The 23,007-nt window shown below is 46.2% G+C and overlaps 1 protein-coding gene across 1 annotated transcript in view; it reads right to left on the reverse strand.

The window, feature by feature from the left end:
- Nucleotides 1–23,007, reverse strand: part of LOC144799863 (sodium/glucose cotransporter 4-like) — an 807,114-nt gene that overhangs the window by 70,617 nt on the left and 713,490 nt on the right. The window contains exon 13 of the mRNA XM_078671455.1: nt 4,436–4,559. Within this exon, the coding sequence (XP_078527581.1) occupies nt 4,436–4,559 (124 nt within the window). The remainder of the gene's footprint in view (nt 1–4,435; nt 4,560–23,007) is intronic.

Raw genomic sequence — 23,007 nt, forward strand, 5'->3', positions numbered from 1 at the left:
AAGGCCCAATATTTTTCTGGCACATTACTGTGTTTTTTTATGTGCTGGGGCCGCTGCGCTTCCTGCAGCCTCCCCAGCATTAACAAAATGTTTGGTGGTGCCCCTGCCCATTCTAGGGGTACCACCTAGATCACAAAAAATCACTAAAAAGCACTTGCAGGACATTATGGGCCTCTACTTGTCTGTAGCAGTGAATTACAAGTGAACGGCTCCTGTTGCTTATTTATTATGATGTTTCGGGGTGTTGTATATTTTATGTGTTTCAACCCCACCTGGGAGACCAACACTTTGATTTTTAAGTTGGGGGCTATGGGGAGAGTCCCAGGGATTTTAGTATTATAAAAGATTTATATCATGAACACTCTTCTGCTCATCATGAAAATATTGAGCTAAGTAAACCCTCAGTGAGGACTTATGTTATGTTAAAGTCAGTTTTGGGAAAGGAAAATTACCATTTTTCCCTCACAAGTGCTCATGATAGATTTTTCATTACTCGTTTTAGATCTAATTAGCTCCATTACTTTTAGCATCCCTAGCAGGTTTTCTCCCAACAAATCAAAGAGGATCTTGTGGCTTCAATTCTAGATCTCCACAGGATACATTAAACTTTGTATTATTTTGTAAATTATTTTAATTGCCAAGAAGACAATATCTCTGTTCCCTTTTAAGGAGCTTGAAGTTTAGGCATGCCAGGGTGGAACTGTTGCCAAATGCTTTTACCTTATGTTCAGTGACAAGCTTTTTGGGAGCCGTTTATAGTTCTAGACTTTTTTAGACCCGATTGATTTGTGCTCAGTTTGTTCCAATGTAGTACATTTTAAATCTATAGTATGTACTGTTTATAAACCTTTGAGCGTTTTCTTGATTTACTCTTTTCTTTTTTTGCGGGCCTTGTATTAGAATTTTCTTTTATCTTAAATATTGTGGTGTCTTTTTAATGGTTGATTGTATCTTTTATGTTGGAATTTGCTTCCGAATATAGAATAATTATAAGTACTGCATTCGAATCTCCTTCCCGGAGAATCACCCCAGGATGGGCCATCACAGCCATCCTCCAGACCTCCGCAAAGAAATGGGGATCATCAACAATGGAGCCATAGACTGATATTAATATCAAGGGGTGACCCTGTAGGGTGCCTCTTTATATAACATATCAGCCCTGAATGTTGCATAAGACACAGCGCGTGTGCCACAGTATGCCCTTACAAATCAGCACCACAAACCCCAGTGCATAATCCAGCCTGCATTTAGGTGAACATGGGTTCCCTCTTTCAGGTGTAATTCCTGTAGCAAGCAGATGTAACTCCATACCGCTGCAAATACGCTGGCACATGCCATGCCTTCTGCCTACCATTGAGCGTCCTTATGTTCCAGGTCACACATTTATTCAGCAACATCTAGGAAATTAATGGAAGTGAGCTATCTGGATACTCAGACAATGGCATCAAGGGGGAATACCAACCAAACACAATGTAAGCATAATGCATTTAGCAGAAACAGCACCCCAACAGACAACCCACCTTCCTCTTTGACCCCTAGTTGGGCTAAATATTACCACCCCACCCAACACACATAGCTCAAATTACAACCAGAGTTGACAATAAAGGAAATCAACATGGAGGGATGTCAAAGGCCCAACACTTGCCTAGCTGGGTTGGAGGGGGGTGGCTGGGTAAATGAGAGAATCAAAGGGGTCAAGGTGAGTCTAAGCATAGCACCAGTCATCCTTTCAACCAGGCACCAACCATGTCTTCTTAGAAAGTCACTGAAAAGGGACATCAAACCCATCGCCCAACTCCACCGCCACTGCAAATGCCTGTCTATGTCATGTATAATTAGGGGTGGGTGGAACTTGTGAAGTTTTACTCGGTGGTATTCGGCAGAGTTACATAAAAACTCCACAAGATTCTGCAGATGGGCAGAATTCGCCATATCATGCTGCTTGCACTGATTTTTAGCACAGGAGCTTGTTCCACACAGTAAAAGCAGCACGGACGGTACCATGTGGCATGCCAGAAGGCACTACGTCTGTCTACCACTGCTGTAGATTTTCTACTCAAATGGCAGCTTTCTCAACACAGATGGTTGTGACCTGCCGTGACAGCATGGGTGGAGAAATTTCACTAGGAGTTTTCAAGCACCTGAAAATCAGGCTATTGGATGCAACTTCTCGCTTGTCAACTTAACTAAAAATGTTCCACCACACAGCGGTTGGCAGAGTTTTGCTGGAACTTCAAGCTCCAAGCAGAATGCAGAGTATGCAAAACTCTGTGAGTTTGCTGGGGGCTGCTGCACTCCCTGCAGCCTCCCCAGCTTTACAAAATATTTGATGGTGCCCCTGCCCCTTCTAGGGGCACCACCTGGATCACAAACAATCACTAAAAAGCCCTTGCTGGACTTTATGGGCCACTTCTTGTCCGTAGCAGTGAATTACAAGTGAACAGCTCCTGTTGCTCATTTATTATGATTTTTGGGAGGTGTTGTATTTTTAGGTGTTTCAATCCCACCTGAGAGACCCACACTTTGTTTTTAAGTTGGGGGCTGTTGGGAGAGCCCGAAGACCCACATGCCCCCTGCTGACTCCCCAGCCAGCAATTTTGCAGGAGCCAGCCATTTAACTGAGGGTTTTCCAGTGCCTACCTGGGGCCTCCTCTTCTTTTTTAGTAAATTGAGGGCTTCGGAGGCAGCCACAAGGCCCCAGTGGCCCCTGCCAGATCCCCAGCCAGCACCCATACTGGGAACGGTGAAAGATGAGTGTACATTTTCACCCCCATGGGCAGTAACAGAATTTGTCTGTGCTCCTGGTGGCTGGAAGCAAAGCTGTGTTACCTGTCCAGGAGAGGGTGGGCAGTAAAGGAAGTTTACATTCCCTCCCCCTTACTCTCCATGACCTCCTTCTCAATTAGAAATGTTTGTGACCTCCCAGATGTGGTCTACAGAACCTTTCAAAGGCCTTGGGAGGGGGGCATCATGCCCAACCCCAATTTAAAAAAAATGCTGCTGCCACAGGGGTTGGGTACCCAGGGCCTTAAAATGGCTCAGAAGGATGGTGCATATCTCCACTCCCCATCAAAAATAGAGTGGCCCAGGAGGTTTAGGTTCCCAGAGTCTAAACATGGCTCTGGAAGGGGGGGGCACTCCATCCTCAAAGTAAGCAAGTCAGTTCAGGGGGATTAAAAGGCTCAGGGAAAAAAACCTAATGCCCCCCTCCCCTTATTCATCAATGAAAACAACTGGGCATAGGAATAAAGTACTATTTAGGAGATTGACTCAATTCAGGACATTTTCATATCAGTAATTCTCGACCATAGCATAGCAAAGTTCTCCTATAAAAAGACAATTTCACACTGACATACATATAGTCAGGAAGAAAAAAACAACATAAAAGTTACCAAACCTCTATAGGTCATTCTTTCGTTAAAAGCCACAAACAACATAGCTAAAGTAGTGCTGACGATAAACCTCTTCATTAAAAGAGCCCCTGATGTTGTACGAGTAATGGGGCATATTACCACCAACTAGCGATAATTATCGCTATGTTGGCTTAGCGGCAATAATTTTATCGCCGTGTTGCGGCGATTTTTATCGCTTAGGAGCCTTGCTATTATCAAGGTTTATCTCCTAAGCGATAAAAATCGGCCGAAATGCATGAATATCGCTGTAAAGTCAGCAATATTCATGCATTACCGAGCTAATGCTCTTAGCCATGTTATCCACCTCCCATTGGATAACATGGCTAAGAACTGCTCAGGGCAGGTGTTAGCTTTTGGAGATATTCGCGCTTAGCGCGAATATCTCCAAAAGTTGGTAATAGGAGATAGCGATGTTAGCGACTGTTTCCAGTCGCTAACATCTTGGCACGCCCACTTTGCATGTCATTAGTGATAAATATCTCTGACATGCAAAGCGGGGCCCAAGATGGTCGCTATCTCCTACTAGCTGTCGCTAACTGGTGTTAGCGACAGCTAGGTAATAGGGAGATAATTTTATCTCCGCTTTCTTGGCTTTTAAAGCCAAAAAAGCGGAGATAAATCCCTTGATAATATGCCCCAATATCTCTTTTTCTCGCCATTAGCCACTCGTAATTTCAACTTTTTTGTTTGTGTCTTTCTGGTTGGCTCCTTCACTGATGTGTGGAATATGAAAAAAACATTTAAAAAAATGTTCATGGTAGTTTATTATGCTAGTTTTTTATGATGTTTCTTATCCAGTCTTTTTCATGTTTTTATCATTTTTTGGAATCTTCTATTACCTTTTCTAGAATAATCTGATGTTTGTAATTTCTTACAATTATTTTTCAAATATTGTTTTGCAGTTTGGCAGTCTCTTGACATAATTTACATTCTCCGAAATAATTGTAATAAACAAATAAAATAAAGTACCAACAACAATATTGCTCACAAATGATTCAAATAACCCCTTTTTGTTGAGTTACCTTCAGGTTGTTCATAACCATCCTTCTCTGCAATGCTGTTCGCATCTTCCTCCTTCTCCCAGGGATTAATCAGGTCAACTCGAGTAGCAATGCTATGCCTACTCCACCATGTTAAGCGAGCAAGCTGATACAAAGATATTTAAAATATTTAAAATATGACAAAAAAAGCATTGAAGTGACAGGCAATTTCAAATTTATAGAGGAGAACAACAAAGTTCAATCTAAGATTGCAAATCAGAAAATGCTGCATTTCTATTGGCTCATACCCGGTCGACATTTTCCCAGAAAATCATAGAGAAACCTCGGGCCATATTACCAACAAGTAGCGATATTTATCGCTAAATATGCTTAGCGATGATTTTTTTATCGCTGCCTATCGCTTGATATGTTAGCGGAGAAAACATGCTATTAGCAACGTTTTTCTCCATTGTGCTAAAATATCCAGCGATAGCGGCGAAATGCGTGAATATCGCTGAGAATACAGCGATATTCACGCATTAGCGACAAAATGCTCTTAGCCATGTTATCCACCTCCCATTGGATAACATGGCTAAGAACTGGTCTGGGCAGGTGTTAGTATTTGGAGATATTCGCGCTTAGCGCGAATATTTCCAACGCTACGCCTGCCTTGCTAATAGGCGATAGTGACGTTAGCGACTGCTTTCAGTCGCTAACTGGTTGGGTACTCCCACTTTGAATGTCATTAGCGATAAACATCCCTGACATGCAAAGCGGGCCCCAAACCGCTCGCTATCGCCTAAAATCTGTTGCTAACATCAGTTAGCGACAGCTTGCTAATAGGGCAATAGAATTATCGCCGCTTAGCGGCCGTTCGGCCGCTAAATCGGCGATAATTGCCTATCGCCCCCCTTGGTAATATGCCCCCTCATTACAGTATCACCTACATATTGCAATGCCTTCTCCCCCTAAAAGCTGGCTGTGAAGCTCACAGAGTTGTAATAAAGAACGAGAGTGTTCACCATGCTCACCGACTGTTCCTGCAGTGCTGCTGGAGAACATCGATTTACAATCATTCCACTCACCATGCAAAAGGCGGAATATGTACATGAAAATGGTTCTCATTTCTACTGCTACAAGTTCCTAAAATAAACGGGTCCCTGAAAATACTCTCTTCCATTTGTTTGTCTAGGTCTGTGAAAATACTTTCTTACCTTTGTCTAGGTCTCTGAAAATACTCTCTTCCATTTGTTTGTCTAGGCCTCTGAAAATACTATTTTCCATTTGTTTGTTTGATGTATTATTAGTGTTTCCAGTCTGTGAAAATTATGTTTCACTATATTTTAATACAGTTACCTTTCTGAAAGGCTCACAAACTTGGCATACTTTAATCGTGTTCACATAAAAAATATCCCCAGATGTATATATTATAACTCTCGAAGCAACTTCTCTTTCACCCTGAGATTATCAAAATACCCCAAGTAGTTGATGAGGTTTATAAACCCTACTAACGAGCTACAGGACACAACCCCTAGTGAAAATAACTACTTGTTCTACCCGCTCTTCTGGCTGACTGTGCTCGTCTTCAAATAAAGCAGAACTGGGTTGCCAAATGTATGTAATTGAATATTGGTACTAAATCACACTATGTGGTATGGGGCATCCTGAAAACCGGTATTCAAGGAACCACGTTGAGTTACATTATTACAAGAGAAAAGACTACTAGTAAAACAACACAACAGAGATTTCAGCGGCTAGCAAACCCAAAAATAAATATGACCAGAAAACATATCTTAATAATTCTTCAGAACATTCTTTTATAACATCAATTGATAGCGGCCAAGGCCAAGGCCTCCATTTGTTGAGAATCCCGCGCGAGAGCTGCCCAGGCATACCTAGTTAATCTGCAAAGGTTCTAACATAATAGTGAGCTAACAGACAATTAATTTGAAAGAGGAGATTACTTACAAAATATGATATTTAGTAAAATTCACAAGATGAACAGATGACAGAGGAAGAATGCATTGCTGATAAATACAATGAGCATTAACAAACACATGTAAATTGGATGGGCAGTGTCAGACAATGAGACATTCAGATCATATTTGGAGATAGTCTTCTCAAGGTGATAGCCCTTGATTATTCCGTTTACTTTTTTGAAATATAGTCTGTTCTGGGAGCTTTACAACATAGGAAAGTGGTAGGGTGAAGATTGTCTACCCCTCGAGTTTTATAAAGCAATAAGTAGCATCATCTTTGTCACTTCTGGATTTACTGATGATAATCATCCAGCAAACAGGTAAAATAACATATTTGCAGAGCGACACATATGTGGTGCTTTTCTTGAAGACAATTTTAAAAATGCCACGTTTAGACATGCTACTTTTTTCTGCCAGTAGCAATTTTGTGCCAGTAGCCTGGCCTGGGTCACATGATTGGGTGTAACTGGCAGTTCAACACTGTGGATTCCTCCCAGACAGTCACACATAAGAGGGATAAAGTGAGCCTGAATGGGTCATCTGCTGGCATGTTGGTGGGGGGGAAAGCTAAGCATACCCCAGTCACTCTTGAATAGCCTTTGCTCAGCCTTTGCCTTCACACAAAGGGCCTAACGACCCTACTTTGACTTCAGCCAACCTCAACCAGGGGAAGCAGGAGATTCCATGCACTTCAGGTCAGGGTATAAAAAAAGGACCTTAGACACTATGACTTCAGTACACCTCTGACCAGTAGTCTGCCATAAGGAAGGACAGTTGTACTATTTGAACGGACTGCCACTCTGCTGGAATGCTGATCTGAAAGTGCTGCTGCCCTGTTGTGCTGACCTTCTGCCTGCTCCCCTCTTGTCTGGGGAGGTGTAACAGGCCCTGCAACTTTAACTTGAGCCCAGGGCTCCCAGAGTGACTCCAAGAGATAGTCTGCTGGCCTCCTGATCTGAGCATAAGGGACATAAAAAGCTCCCAAACACCCTGCCCCAGCACCTGGACCCAACCACAGTGAGTTCCTTAACCCTAATTGATGGTGCCCTTCAGATCATGGACCCTTGGTGTGGCTCAGTGAACTGAATTCAAGCTTTTGGGCTCTTCTTGAAAGTGAATGGGCCGTTTGCAGAATACCTCACCGCTCGCATCTTGATTCCACTCAATGCTCCATTTACTCAACTCTTTGGGCTCCAGCATCGACTGTTCATATGAACCGCCTATGTGAAACTCCATCAATGCCCAACGCTGTGCTTGGTCTGCACTTCTCACTGCACCAGCAGCCTCCCACAAGGATTTCCTTGTTCCTGTACCCTCCAGCATGAACGGGACTTTTAACATTGACTTTTGAGAAGGTAAACTTCAGCTCACAGTATTCAACAAAAATTATGGCATATGTTGACAGCGTTGTGATTTTTCACTCCTGCAGCTGGCCTCACTACCACCACCATTGAAGCAGAGGCTGCACAATTTGGAAGGTTTTCACTTTATAAAATAAACAAAGGTAAAATCCATACCATTTGCAGTAGGCACCAATACCCTTTGCCTACACAAGACCAACGTGCTGTTCGTGAGGCCAATTATTTAGGGGTTCAAATGTCTGCAGATCTAAATATGTCAGTGGAAAATAACCATGAACCCCTATTTCATAATGTAAAAAAAAGCCTGAGGAATTTGCATCCATATCAATTGAATTAATTAGGCATGACAATATAATAAATATTTTCAATAAATTGGACTCAATGAACGCCAACTTCCTTTGGGGAATATAGGAGGTCAAGGCATGATATCATGTACTTCATATTGCCGGCAGATGAAGTGTGTACTTTCTTTATTTCATTCTGCAGTTTTTGTATAGCTCATGGCACCCAGAGGGCTCCCAGCACAGCAACAGACACCATAAATCATCAGGTGCTGTAAAAGGAATTATTCCCTGAACACCCAGGTCTTCAAGGCTTTGAGGAAGGGGAGTTCATGCTACAAAAGGCGCAGCTCGAAAAGTAGGGAATTCCGGAGTTTGGCACTGTTGGAAAGTGGGTTATTGGTAGGGGGAAATGCAAGTCTGCCACTGACAATAAGGCCACTAATACATGGTAGGACTTAGCAAATGATTCCTATGCTCAACCCTTGGTAGCTTGGCTGTGAGCAAGCAAGCAGGCTTAACTTTAAAGATAGGTATGTAAAGCATTTGAAAACACCAATTCAGTAAATAATTAAGACACAACACATAATACAAATTCAATACCAATTTCATGAAAATAGGAAATATTTTTATCTTTAAAATGGCACCAAAATGCCAAAATCCAACGTAGGGAACCGGAGATATGAATTTTCAAAGATTTAGCAAAATATAGCACTTAAAAGATTATAGCACCATATTGGGACACCTGCTCGCGATAGACTTGGTCACAGTCAAAGTTTCAGGCCGACCGCGATGCAGCCCTGAGCGGCTACAGCTCGTAGCAGGTCCCGGTCTCAGTTTCTACCTTCACACTTTTCTGGAGCTTTTCTCCCCGAGGTCCCTCGAAGCTCCCAGCCAGTACGGATCCGCTGAGGGTTCGCCAGATTGCCTTTCAACAAGCTCCTGGTCAAATTCCCTGGAGCGGACTTAGAAACCTTTTCTTTAGCACGTCCGCGGGGCAACCCAGGAATCCTGGCCGACACGCGATGGAAGGCAGGCGGCTTGACGTTCGAGGTTGCTCTCGGTCACCTTTGCTATGAGCGGACTTAGAAACTTTTCTGGAGCTTTTTATCGCGGAGTCTCTCGATGCTCTTCATGTAGCCATATCTGGTGAGGGTTCGCTGGATTCAGATTTCTTCTAGTCCTGGTCAAACTATGGAAGTTGGACCGATGGAGCTTTTAGCGGGACGAATCTGGTTGGCTTTGCCGACTCGCAGTTGAAGGAAGGCGGCCTGGCTTGCCAGGTTGAGTCAATCCCTCTATGGAGCTTTTTTTCCAAGGTTGATCCAAAGTTCTCCAAACCTCTGCCTGAAGTTCCTCAAGGGGTCCCAAAGTGTCTCAAACTCACAACAAGGGGCTGGAAGCTCCAAGATAGTCCTTGAAAGTTGAGGACTTCAGTTCCCACAATCCACTGGTACAAAACCCTTACAAATCCACTGGTGCAGATTTAGTTGGTGATGTTCCAGATGTGCTCTTTCAACCTGTAGATTTCAGGGAGTCCACTCTTTAGCTTTTTCAGCAAGATAATCAACAGAGCTGTAGTTTCAGATGGTGCAGTCTTCAGAGGTCAGGTCGGGATCCAGAGGATTCTTGACAACGTTCCTGTCTTCTGCAAACAGCAGGGTCTGGAGATTAATCTCCAAAAAGAAGTATGTGGCCTTTAATGTGGGCAACACCACCCACCCAAATCCCCGCCTGAATGGAAGACCCTTGGAGAGGGTATCCATCTTTGAGTATTTGGGGATCATGCTGAAAGAGAAGATGGATTGGGGTGCCCAAATGAAGAAAGCAACTCTAAAACGAACTCAAACAACAGGGTGTTATTTTAAAATTACATAGGAGCTGCACCGATAAACTGGTTGGCCCAGCGGTGGAGATTTATAAAGTACAGGCCAGGAGTGCTGCTCTATATGGCGCTAAATTATGGGGCCATTGCGCATCTGGCTCGCTAGTCCGTAATGAGAATCTATTCGCTAGACATCTTGTGGGCCTCCCTTCTAGTACACCTTTAACCCCTCTCCGAATGGATCTTGGGATTAGGCCCATTGCGGATGAAGTTACCCTTAGACTCCTATTATACTGGCGTTGTTTGTGGAGCACTCCAGAACTAGCACCATACAGGGAAGAGCTGATTGAAGTTATGGGGATGCAAGGTGCGGGGAATCTACCATGGTTGTTGTATATTAAGAATACATGTGAGGCCCTGGGTAGGGATAATCTGTGGAATAAAGCATAAGAAACTTTTCAAACGACCCCCAGAAAGGCCTTGTTTGAGAAATACAGAAACCATAAACTCGCTCAGCTTGAGAGGAGGCTTACATTGGGCCAACTGACTGTTGAGCTTCTGGAAGTAAAAAACAGATATAGCCGAGAACTGGTGCTGGACGACATTCAGCCGCTCCTTGCCAAGAAGCTCTATTTACAATTTAGACATGGAGTTCTCCCGCTGCGTTCATTTACAAACAAGTGGGAAGGCTCTTCCAATGGGGGATGCCCAGCGTGCAACAACGCAGATGAGACGGAACTCCATATGTCATCTTTTTTCCAGGGCTATAAGAGGGCAAGGTCTCATTGGCTACTTCAACTTTGCAGGATCCTGGGGTCTAGGCACTGCAGCGAGGTGTATGGGCTATTGAAATTTGATACTCCCATGCCCATTGTGTTTTCCATTTCACGCTTTTTATTTACCATGTGGTGTACCCGTAGAGCTATTTTAAAGAAGACTGTTAATAGGAATGAGCAATAACTGATGATCACCTCCTGCTTAAATCCTTTTATTGTAAAATTTTGCATACATTGTTTTTAACTTTTTGCTAAAATGAACGAGCAACACTTAATGATCAACTCTCGTCTACACCAAATGTTGCACATATTGTTGGCTTTTCACTGTTTCAGCCCTAGATAACTTTTGTGCTGTTAAGTGGGGCTAACATGATGACTGCGCAAATGTTTTTCTTTTAAAATGTATCAACTCTTGTCTAGTAGAGTTTTCTATTTAGACCTTACAAGTGGTTGATTTCTCTTTTGAAAGCATTTTCAAAAATAGATTGGTTGCCCAGAAGAACTAAATAGGAGGACTACTATGACTAATGTTCCCCTCCGCTATTGCTCATGCGTTCAATCGATATTGCTCCATGTGCATCTGCAATATTACATGTAATACACAATTGGGCAAAGATGACCTTATGAAAAAGCCACGTTCCTAACCAAATTTATGTACTACATGGAACTTCAGCGCCTAACAAATGTTGAGGTCCCATAATGTTTGTATACTGCACAAGCACGTTATGTCTTTTTTAGCATCATGGTTGACGATTGGAAAAGCTGCTTTAGAATAGCAACCTTGAACCTTGTTATTATTTGTACATAATCTATTGTATTTTAATTGTGCTTTTATGGCCATGTGAGCCAAAATAAAGTTTTTATGAATGAATAAGCTCTGCAATCTAGCATTTGAGACACCTAGAAATATCCTCTAATCACTCTTTTTTCGGCTTTGCTTTGACCTCTTATGGGGATGACACGCAAATAGTGCTCTCCATGCTCAACACTTCTACTGAGACGAATCACTGCATTCAACAATGTATGAGACATATCAAGACTTGGATGGATAAACACTGTCTCAAGCTTAATGCCGGGAAAACAGAGGTTATTCTGATGGGGAATGGTTCAAATTTCTGGTCAGCTGCCTGTTGGCCGGCTGGAATGGGATCCCTCCCTATTCCCATTAGCAAAGCAAAAAGCCTGGAAGTCATTTTAGATGACCGCCTAAATTTAGGCAAACAAGTCAACGCGGTAATCTCATCTTCATATAATGTATTAAGAATCCTGAAGAAAATGTTTATATTCCTCCCTACTGCAGCCAGAAAACCAGTTATCTCCACACTCATATTATCCAGAATAGATTATTGTAATGGCCTTTACTATGGCCTGCAGACACAGTACTTGAACAAAACTCTGAAGCAAGACTTTTACTGGGGCTTCTCAGACCCCAATCAGTTTCCAGTGCAATGAAAGACCTTTATTGGTTGAATGTCAAACAAAGTATCAGGTTTAAGGCACTCTGCCTTACTTACACAGCCCTTCATAACTCTGGACCCATGTTTCTGAAAAAAGCCATAACCTGCAATATGCCTGCTAGAAATATAAGATTGTTAGGCACTTTCAAAGTCAAATGTATTAAATTTAAAAAAGCAGTTTTGTGGTGCGAGCATCCAGAGCTTGGAACTATCCCCCACTCCTCCTAAGGACAGCTCCCTCCCTTCTCCAATTCAGAAAGCATTTAAAGACATGTTTTTTAATCAGTAGGTTCCCCTCTCACTCAGGCTCACTTGTTGTTTGCAGGACTAGCGCCAAGACACCTCTGGGTATACGCTGTGCTCTATAAATTGCCTAACATAACATAACATAACATTTCACATTTTTAAAGTCCCAATTCAATTGTGAAGTAGGATTTTTAATAACTATTTAAGAAATGTAACTTCTAAAAAGGTACCTTTTCAATGATTGAAGCTGCTGGAGGGTAATTTACATTAGCTCTTTACATCTGTCCAGCATGTGCTTGACTTTAGTGAGGTGCAAAAACTGCTCTCAGAGCAGTGACAATGGTCTTGGTGTGAAGAGGTGTTTTTCTTCCCCTGGCAGTTGAGGTGGGCCTAGGAAATTCATTAGCTTCAAAGGGGTCTTCCCTGTCACACATAACTGTCAGATGACACCTGGAGAGGATCAGCCTTTGTTCCCGTAATCAGGGTAGCACCAAACCCAGCGCAAGGAAAGCTGCTCTTAGAATCAGTCTTGAGTGACCACAGAGGAGGAGTGCTGCTTATTACCCAGGCCACACCTCTGAGTAGGCACAGGCTCCACACAAGGAGAGAAGAGTTTCCCATCTTGGATTTTGGGAGTAATGTGCATTGTGGGACTGTTTGAAGTAGGGCAAGCAGAACCAGCTTCAAAAGTGGGTATGCTTGCCACTGGAAACAGTTATCCCGTTGCTCAGGGAGGAGTTAGGAGACACCCCCACCCTCTAGCTTGTTCCAATCTTAAATGTTCTTAAATTGTTCTTCAGAACAATCAGATCACTGACAGATTATTGAGGACAAAAATATTGTGTGGACAGAACACTTGGTCAAAAATATTTAGAATCAAAATATCGAGAAGGTAAGTGCAAATAGGTAAGTATAGATTTAATTTCTTAACTCAACATCTACGTACGTTTAAGACGTCAAGGTACGTGTATATGGAGTTACATTTAGTCAAACGTTGCATACCCATAGAATCTTACCTTCATAAAATTCTTGTCCTCTAGATTCTTGAAAGGATATTTTGTCCACTCAAAATTTTGGACTTGATTTTTTATCCAGATTCCAAACAATCTTTGGACCTGTGAAAGAACAGGAGAAGGGCTGCATCTGCTTTTTGAGACCATTGAGGGGACTTGAAGGCCTGTGCCACTTCTACCTAAGACACAGAAGTGGACTTAAAGGCTTAGTTGGCTGACCTACTGTGTGTTTACAGAAAAACAACAAGCTGCAAGAGACCTTTTCCTAAGTGGTGAGCTGGCCATTTGCACTGGACACCCCTGTGGCCACTGTTGGAGTTAGCCTAGCCCCTCAAATACATTTCCTGGGGTCCTAGAACCCTGGGTTGGGTCTAACTGGACTTTTAATTATATCTGAAAAGTTGAAAATTTGAAACATTTTGGACTTCCAGACCTTCAGAGCACATGGACCAATCACACAAACCAATCAGCCTAAGCCACAACTTTGCTGGAGTAAAGAAACAGCTTCCCCCATTTGGACCAGCTCCCCTCAGTAGCAAATCTGTTTTGGAGGGCCCTTGGTGAGAAGGTATTCAGCTTTGGCAATCTTATCATTGGATACAGCCACTAATCTTGTCCCGCAAGAGGCATCTGGGCACCAAAAAAGTGACTGAGTCCAAATATATAAGCGTTTACTGATCAAGGCTCAAAATGTATTCAGCTGACAAATGTACTTATCTGGCCACGAGATTTGAATTTTCTTGCTCTAAGCTTTTCTCCGCCCAACTTCTATCTAGCCTCATGCAACTCTTCTTGGATACAGAGTGCAATCTTGCTCTGCTGGAGTTTTTTGATCTGTCTTAAGTTAAAATCTTAACAGGTCAAACGTACTCGATATATCCAACCCAAGCTCTGTCGTGGTCAGCATTATATCTTGCCTAGATCCCAATGAGTTGTAACCGTAGGCCATCAATGGTGCTTTAGTTTTTCTTGATGCTTTTTCATTTAACTCTTCAGAAAATCTTATCTCTGGTTCCCCTTATAGGAATTTTATTGAGGCTTCGGTTTAATTTTTCTTATTTTTTTCTTAATTTTTATAAATTGGAGAGGAATAGTATTGTGTCTTTGACATTTTTGATATTTTGGTTTTTCTAAATAATGTACATATTTTCTTTAAGTCAAGCCTGTACAACAATTTCTGCAGTTTGATAAATGACTCATTTAATCATGTCCTCCCTAAAGTCCGGATCACTAAAAAGAACGGCTCACTTAGATCGCCTTGATCCACAGAGAGGAAATGAGGAAGGTCAGGTAGCCTATTACGAGGAAAAAATTAGGCTAGCCCCCAATTCCCCCAGAGAGACCTTTGCCATTATAAAAAGGCTCCTTAAAAGCCCAGTCCCTCCCGTCCCTACAGACCCCCATGGAACTCGCTGCGAAAACCAGGTTTAGTTGTTTGATAACAAAATTCAGAACATTATGAAAACGCTCCTTCAAATCGATGCTGTATTGATGAGCTCCTCAGCAGATCGCCCCTCCACTAATCACTGCCTGGAACATTTTCCCCCTCTCCCCTTGGAAAAGTTCCAGACCCTAATGCCCACAGTAAAAAGCGGATCACCAAGAGACCCAACGCCCATGAACATCCTAACCATGATCTCCTGGTCGTGCTAGAAGAGGGGAAAAGTCACAAGTTCATTCCAACCATGAAGAAGTGCTGGGACCAGGTTAGTACCACTGAAAAACTGCCTTCTAAATGTGGCGCAAAGGGTTATGTTTGTGTTCGAGGAGGAGCTTTTGGTGTGGAGAGCAGGTTGGGTGTCGCAGATCGTCATTGCTGTAACACGAAGATAAGGTTTTTTTTTTTTTTTAAACCTTTATTGATGACAAGAGCAATAGGGCAGTACACAGCTTCACGCCTACAACCTGCTTCTGCAGGCCGGCAGCTATAGAAATAGATTCCACGGAAGGTTCATAAAAAGAATATACGACAGTAGATCTTAGACACAGCATGTCGCCTACAACCCAGCTGGGCCGGCCGCGATAGAAAGATGTTATAGTCAGGGATGTTGTGTAACATAAACCATAGGGTGGAAGCGCACTGTATACAGGCAAGGTACATTTGAGGCTTCTTTTATCATTTTTGTTAAAACCTAAAAACAGAAACCAAATCTATAACAAACCCTCCCATGATATACTACCATACATTGTATGTGGATTAAAGGACCTAGGGGCGAGGAGCCATAATGCAATGTTAAGTAGTAGGAAGTACAACCTTCATCAAGGGAAATATGTTTCGCGCCTGCTGAATACTTCTGACTGGCACGGGAGGGGAAGGGCAGAGAGGGGGAAAGGGGGGGGGAGTAAAGGGGGGGATATTTCTTGATCAAATCTATGAAGTCAGTAAAGTGCAAGGTCGTGTAAGTGTGCTACGTGGAACGTGCTAGTAACATGAGTGTGCAGCCCGGTATGAACTGTGCGCCGCAGAGCAGCCAAAATCAGGGCATCGGGAGTGGCCAGGAGGGGCAGAGGGACCCCGACTGGCAAAGGAGGCAGGTTGATGCCTTTGGGAAGGTGCCTCAGGGCATATCGTGCAGGCCGGCCTACATCTAGGACAGCACCCAGAGGAGGAAGGGGGAAAAAAAAAAGGAGGAGGGGGGGGACTCAAAGATCAGGCAGGAGGGCGATCAGAGCAGGGCTGAGGCAAGGGAAAATGGAGAAGGAGGGAGGAAAGGAAGGTCGGGCATGGATTCATGGTTCAGAATGCCCCTCGCTCTGTTGACGGAGGAGGTATGCAGTGAGGGGGCCCCATAGGTCTTTGGGACGTGACTTGTGTGGGAAGAGCTCGGCATAATTGTGGAGGTGATCCTGCCAAGTTGACATAGTATTAAGCCAGACCTTAAATTTAGGAGCGCGGCCTCTGCCCCATCTACAGGCTACATGTCGTTTGGCTAGTAAGAGGCCCAGCGCAAAAAAATTCCTATGGGACTTCAGTGCTGGGACCATGTGACCCAACAAGGCAGTCTTGGGACAGGGATCTATATCAACCTCAACCATGTCCGACAACGCTCTAAAGATGGCATACCAGTAGTCCGCCACAGCAGGGCATGTCCACGCCAGATGGAAGAAATCGGCACCCTCCGCCCCACACCTGAGGCAACAGTCAGTGTCACGAAGGCCAAGTCGGAATAGTTTGGAGGAGTAAAGTAAATGTGGTGCAAGAATTTAAAATGAATCAACCTAAGTCGAGTATTACCTGTCACAGCGTTAGTGTGCGAGCAGCTTTCTTCCCATTGGTCGTCAGATAGTGGGGAGTCGAGGTCGCTGTCCCATTCGCTGCGGACTTTGAGCGGGGGAGGCGATGGGGCTGGCTGGGCGTGCTTGTACAGCATAGACACTACATGTCTGGGGTTGTCAGTTTGTAAGAGTGAGTGCAGGGGGGCCAGAGTGTCCGGTTCATCCGGGAAGCTGCGAGTAACTGCCTTGATGTTCTGTCGCAATCGGACGTAAAGGAAGGTATCCATGACTGAGGGGGTGTTCTCCCCAAAGAATTGCGTCGATGTGCCGAACTGCATTTGGAGGTATAAATCGCCCCATGTGTGGATCGCCAGCTTCATGAGCAGTTTACGCCCTATTTCTTCACAGGTTACTCGCAATCTGGGGTCATGTGCTAGAGGCATACATGGTGAGTATAAAAACTTGACGTCCATGTGATCAGCCAGCCGTCGCCAAGCCCGAACCGTGCATTCCACTGTAGTGGGATCCCGGTCTAATACACCCGGCGAGGTGTAAAGATAGCCCGAAGGTTGCACGGGGCGCATATATCCGTCTTCCACCGCAAGATGGGCCATGAATGGGGGAGGGTGCAACCAGTACGCGACAAAGTGGCCCTGGGCACAGTCATAGTACCGCTGAAAGTTAGGGACGTCAAACCCACCTTGATGATAAGGCAACATGAGTGTCTTTAGACTGATCCTGGCTTGTTTGCCACCCCAAATAAGTCTCGACAATTGGGAATTGAGGGCGCGGAAGAAGTGGGAGCCGGGGCTGTACGGTATGTTAGTAAAGAGGTATAACAATTTGGGGAGTATCCCCATCTGAATAAGGGAGACGCGCCCCGCCATAGAAAGCGGGAGATGGATCCACTTCGTGATGGTATCAGTCAATTTGTCAAGTACCGTGCCATAATTAGCCCTGATGAGGGTCTCACGGTTCCGGGTAATGACAACCCCTAGGTATTTTATTTCCTCGGTTTCCCATATCAGGGGATAATCTAGAGGGAAGTGCGCGTTTTTTTCCGTTAAGGGGAATAGGGCCGACTTTGACCAATTGATTTGTATTCCTGAGATAGCACCAAATTTGGTAATTTCACGTAAAAGGGGGTTAAGGTTTTCTTGCGGGTTAGTGACGTAAAGGGTTATGTCGTCGGCATATAGTGCCACTAGGAGCTGACGCTCAGGGTATATTAGAGAGCGGTGGTTATGATGTTGTCGGAGTTTGGCCGCTAGCGGCTCGATGGCAATCGCGAAGAGGACAGGGGAGAGGGGGCAACCTTGTCTGGTGCCTCTGTGGATGTCAAAGGGAGCAGATCGGGCCCCATTAAGTAGGACTGAGGCACACGGTTTGCTATATAGGAGCTTTATCCAATCTAGGAAGCTGTATGGAATCCCATGCGCTCAAGAAGGGCCAATAAGTAGTCCCATTCAAGGGAATCAAACGCTTTAGTGGCGTCCAGGAACACAGCAGCAGCCTCGCATCTGGGGTTTATGTCTTGAATTACGGCCTGAAGGGTGCGTAAGTTATGTGAAGTCGCCCTGTTGGGGACGAATCCTGCCTGGTCAGGTAGGACTAGGCGCTCCATCAGCAGGTTCAGGCGGGACGCGAGGACCTTCGCCAGGATTTTGACATCGGTATTGAGCAAAGAGAGGGGTCTATAGGAGTCGCAATGTTCCGGAGGCTTGCCCGGTTTCAAGAGAGATGTAATGAGGGCTTCACGCATAGAGGCCGGAAGAGTTCCTCCCTCGAGGGAAGAATAGTAAACTTGCTGCAGTATCGGGGCAAGAATGTGAACATGCGCTTTGTAAAAGTCGACGGGCAGTCCGTCAGATCCAGGCGCTTTGCCCGACTTCATGGACATGATGGCGTCTTTTATTTCATCCACCTCGAGGATATGATGGAGGAATTTTTGTTGGGATGGACCAAGCCATGCAATAGCTGTGTCGTCCAGGTAGGAGTGCAAATTAATAGATGCCGATCTGTGTGAGGTGTAGAGAGTGGAGTAGTGGGTAGTAAGGATGCGGAGTTGTACAGAGAGATCGCGTTGCGGGATTTGATGCTCATCCAGCAAGGTGGTGACAAAATTATTATATCTAGGGGATCTGACAGCAGAGGCAAGAGCCCTGCCGGGCCTGTCTCCTTCACCAAAGACGCGCGCAGTATATTGTTTCCCGAGGAACTTGCACTCCCTATCCGCCGCCTCAGGATAGTCGTTCAGCTTTTCACGAAGGAGGGCGTTGGAAGAGTGGTCCCGGGACTCGCGAGAACTGATTTGTTCCAGATCCCGGTGTTCAGAGTCGAGCTTACGAAGCTCTCCTCGCAGGGATTTAAGGACTCCACCCCCCTTAGAGATACACCATCCCCGAATGGTGACCTTAAAGGCCTCCCAGACCACGGTGAGGTCCGATACCGACCCTACATTCCTGTCAAAAAAGTCTTGGATGTCCTGCTCGAGTTCCGTCTTAAAGGCAGAGTCCGTGAGATGGGAAGGGTTGAGGTGCCAGCTCAGATAAGGGGAAGTCTCAATGGGAATTCGGAGCGATATGAGGACCGGGGAGTGGTCAGAGAAAGTCCTGGCGAGGTGTCGGACCTTGATTAGCCAAGGAGTGAGGCCTGCCGATATAAACACGTAGTCTAGACGCGCCCAAGTGGAATGTACTGCAGAGTAGTGGGTGCCCTGCTTAAGGGAAGGATGCAGGTGACGCCATGAATCAATGTAGTGGTATTCAGCAACTAAGGAGGACAGGGCCCGCTGGGTTTGGGAATAGTGTGCCGCCTGAGGGTGAGATCTGTCAATGCAAGGAGCCACGGCCGTGTTGAAGTCCCCACCCAGTATTACATGGCCTATGCCCAGTGTTTGAATTTTACCCCACATCGTGAGCAGTGAGGAGGTATCATCGACATTGGGGCCGTAGTAGCAGGCAAAGAGGACAGTATTTGAGTGCAGTTTACCCCAGATCATGCAGTATCTGCCACCAGGATCCATCTCTGTTCCAGCCGGTATGAATTTCACACCACGTTTAACCAAAATCGTAAACCCCCTGGCATAGTTGGAGTAGGAAGCGAAAACCCTGCTGGAGGCCCACCTGGACGCAAATAGGGACGAGCTGTCTGACAGTAAATGTGTTTCTTGAAGCATAGCAATTGAAATGCCCTGCCTATCGAGGTATCCTAAAATTTGCCTCTTTTTTCTGGGGTTATTCAGCCCTCGGATATTCCATGATACCAACTGAAACTGGTAGTATACCCTCTATGTCACCCATTCATGTATATGATAAATCCAGTAGCATGCAATCTCACAGTTAAGACCATAGCACATTTTGACATTGAATGAAATACAATTCCCCCATATAGCCACCCCCCCAAATACCACCCAGGGACAACAGAACAAGCAACACAATGTCAGCCATAGTGAAGTAAACACAAAGAACCTTCCCACCCACGCCGGCAACCCCAACTGGCCGGGAATTCAACTCCCACCCAGCATCCCAAAAACAAGACAAATTAAAACCCAAAAATAGTATGGCACATATCCCTACCCACAGGGGGGAAGGGGAGTTGAGGGGCTCGCCCATTGGGGGACCGAAACTAGGGGCAACAGACCAGCCGAACCACCCCCTTACTCACACCCACAGACAACAGGTAAGAACCAGTCGTCGAAAGTGGGACGGAGGTGGGTGACCGAGCACTTAGGTAGATCGTGGACCGGGAGATCCCGTGCTGATCAAATGGCAAGAACAAAATACACAGAAACAGGTAACGCTTAGGCAATGGTCAGAGCGCTCTGTGCGAAAGGGGAACAGTACCACAGTGGCGGCTCTCAGTCCTGTTGAGACATTGGTGATTGTGACCTGGATCCGTGCCGCGCCGTATTGTCACCGCCCCGCTCCCTCCTACAATGCTTAAGGAAGTCTTCCACCTGTTGCAGGTTTTGAAAGAAATAATGTTTACCCTGAAATGTTACTTTCAACCTGGCAGGATACAGCATGGCGTATGGGATCTCCTGCGCCTGGAGTTTCTTTTTAACAGCTGTAAAATTGCGCCTAGCTTCCTGGACGGAGGGAGTGAAATCAGGAAAAAAGGAGAGAGTAGTGTTGCAATAGTTCACAGTTCCCAACTCTCTCGCACGTTTTAACACCGCGTCTCGGTCTCTATAGTTCAGGAACGTATAATAATAGGGCGAGGTTGAGCTCCAGGAGGTGGGCGCGCCGCCAGGGATCTGTGGGCCTGCTAGGAGCCACCAGCAGGCCTAATGGTCATCCAGGGCTGGAGGGGGGGGGGAGGGGAGAATCTGATAGGCCAGCCCGCCTCAGGCGAAGTATCCGGTTGTGGAGAGCACCACGCGTCAATATGTTGGCAGGCACCGCAGCGAGGGACACCAGCAGGGGGGCTCACCGGACCTGGAGATGACTCCCAAGAGGGGAGGGCAGGTAGACGGAAGGGTCCTGCTGGAAGCAGCAAGGCGCGCCGAGGTGCCAGTGAAGGCGGCCAGGACTCAGCAGACAGGTGGGCGCTAGCTGCAGTGATGGAGGGAGCTGGGAGGGGATCTCCGTAGATGTAGCAGGCAGAGGGTTGCAGCGGCTATCAACAGACAAGCACCATCCTAGGGTCGCAATCAAGGAGGTGCAATGATGTGAGGTCTACGCTCAGGGCCTCCCAGGCGCTCTCACAGTCGGCCCAAAATGGCGGGAGGTCCGGGTGTCGGCAGGGCAGAGGGCACAGTCCTGATCAGTAATTGCGCCGGGGGGAAAGGCGGCATAAGTAGCCCTCAGGCCGCAGGCGTCTCTCACCTTGAGTAGTGATCGGGAGTCCCCCCGGGCGCGTAGTCTTCCTCCTAGCGTCCGGCGGGCGGGAAGCCCTCCGTAGGTCAGGCCTCCAAGGCCGCACCGTTAAGGCCACAAAGCGCCGGACTTTCCTGACGAGGCAAGTCCGCGCAGGAGGGCACCCTTCTCCTCCTCGCAGATCGCTCCAGTTGTCTCAGGCCGCCGAGCACGTCCAGGCTGAGGCGACAGGGGCAAGACAGATATCGCCGTGATCAGCGCGGTGAGATGAGGAGAAAGGGGGGGGTGTTTGTGCGGATTTGGTCGGTCAGGATCCCTGCAGGATAGGCTGAAGCGCTCGGGAGCCTCACACCAGTGCGGCCATCTTAGTCCGGCGCCACCTAGCGCCCCCCAACACGAAGATAAGGTTGTCACTGAAACTTCGTGTTGGCGGTTCTTGCTGGCTGTTCTTGCTGTAGCGTGTAGTATATTTCTCATGTTGGCGGTCACTGTGGGTGCTTGCTGTGAATATAAACAGCAGATCTCACATGAGCTCTCATAAGCAGTTGTCATGGGTGGCAGAGTTTCAGTGAGAACGGGCACCTTCATGATTGTGAGGAGCCCACACTTCAGGATTTTCAAATGTTATTGCTGAAGGAGTTTGCAATGCTTCTACCTAGGGTCCAGGACCTGGGGAGCACCTCTTAGGGATTAGGACTCACTCCAAAAGAGGCCAGCAGCAGGGCTCAGGAAGGTCAAGTTGTAGGTCAAGACAGCTACAGTTGCAGCAGGTCAGCTGGGAAGTTGCAGGGGGGCCTCTGATTCTTGTTATGTCCCTGTAGATTACAGAGGATGTCAGGCTACTGACCATTGGAGTCACTATGGGGCTGATTAGGATGGCGGATGGATCGCCACCGCCATGCAGGCAGTGGCGATCCGTCCGCCATCCGTGCCCGTCCGCTCTCAATTTCCCCCCGCCATATTACAATGGTGGGGGGACCGCGGCAGTCAGAAAGACCGTCCGCCACTTTTCCGCCATGGTTGGCTTGCGACCGTGGCGGAAAAGCTCTAATATGGTGGCGGTGTCTATCAGACACCGCCAGCCATATTAGGATGGCCTGTGGGGTATGCCTTTCCATGGCCCCAAAAGCAGGTCTTTGCTTTTGGGGCCCATTGCGGGCCCCCAGGGTGAAGGGGGGTGGGGGGTGCACATGGGGGGTACCTGTGGTACCCCCCTGCGTTTCCAAGTACAACATGGCAGGCACCGCGCGGTGCCGTCATGTTGTACTTTGAAACGCACAGCATGCCTTTTTAGCATTGCGGCGGGCGGTGCTTTAAGCACCGTCCGCCGCAATGTTAAAAATGCGGGATGCACCCGCCACTGTGGGGGGTGCATCCTAATTGGGGGTACGGTTCCTCCGCCCTTGTGGCGGACAGTACCTGCCCCAGACAGGATCCTAATCGACCCCTAAGTGTAGCCTGGGATGAAGACAAGCAGGTCCAATCTTTTTTCTCAGACAGAAAGGCAGTCCTTCAAGCAGCAGTCCCCTGGCAGCTGGGCTGCCCTTCTGCTAAATGTTCCACAGGTCCAGAAGTGTTTGGATTAGTTTCTCGGGAGGTCCAAAATGTATATCTGGTACCAGTATATGTGTGGGGTGATT

The sequence above is a fragment of the Lissotriton helveticus genome, chromosome 1_2 (assembly GCF_964261635.1).
Source record: "Lissotriton helveticus chromosome 1_2, aLisHel1.1, whole genome shotgun sequence".
In the NCBI taxonomy this organism is placed as follows: Eukaryota; Metazoa; Chordata; class Amphibia; order Caudata; family Salamandridae; genus Lissotriton; species Lissotriton helveticus.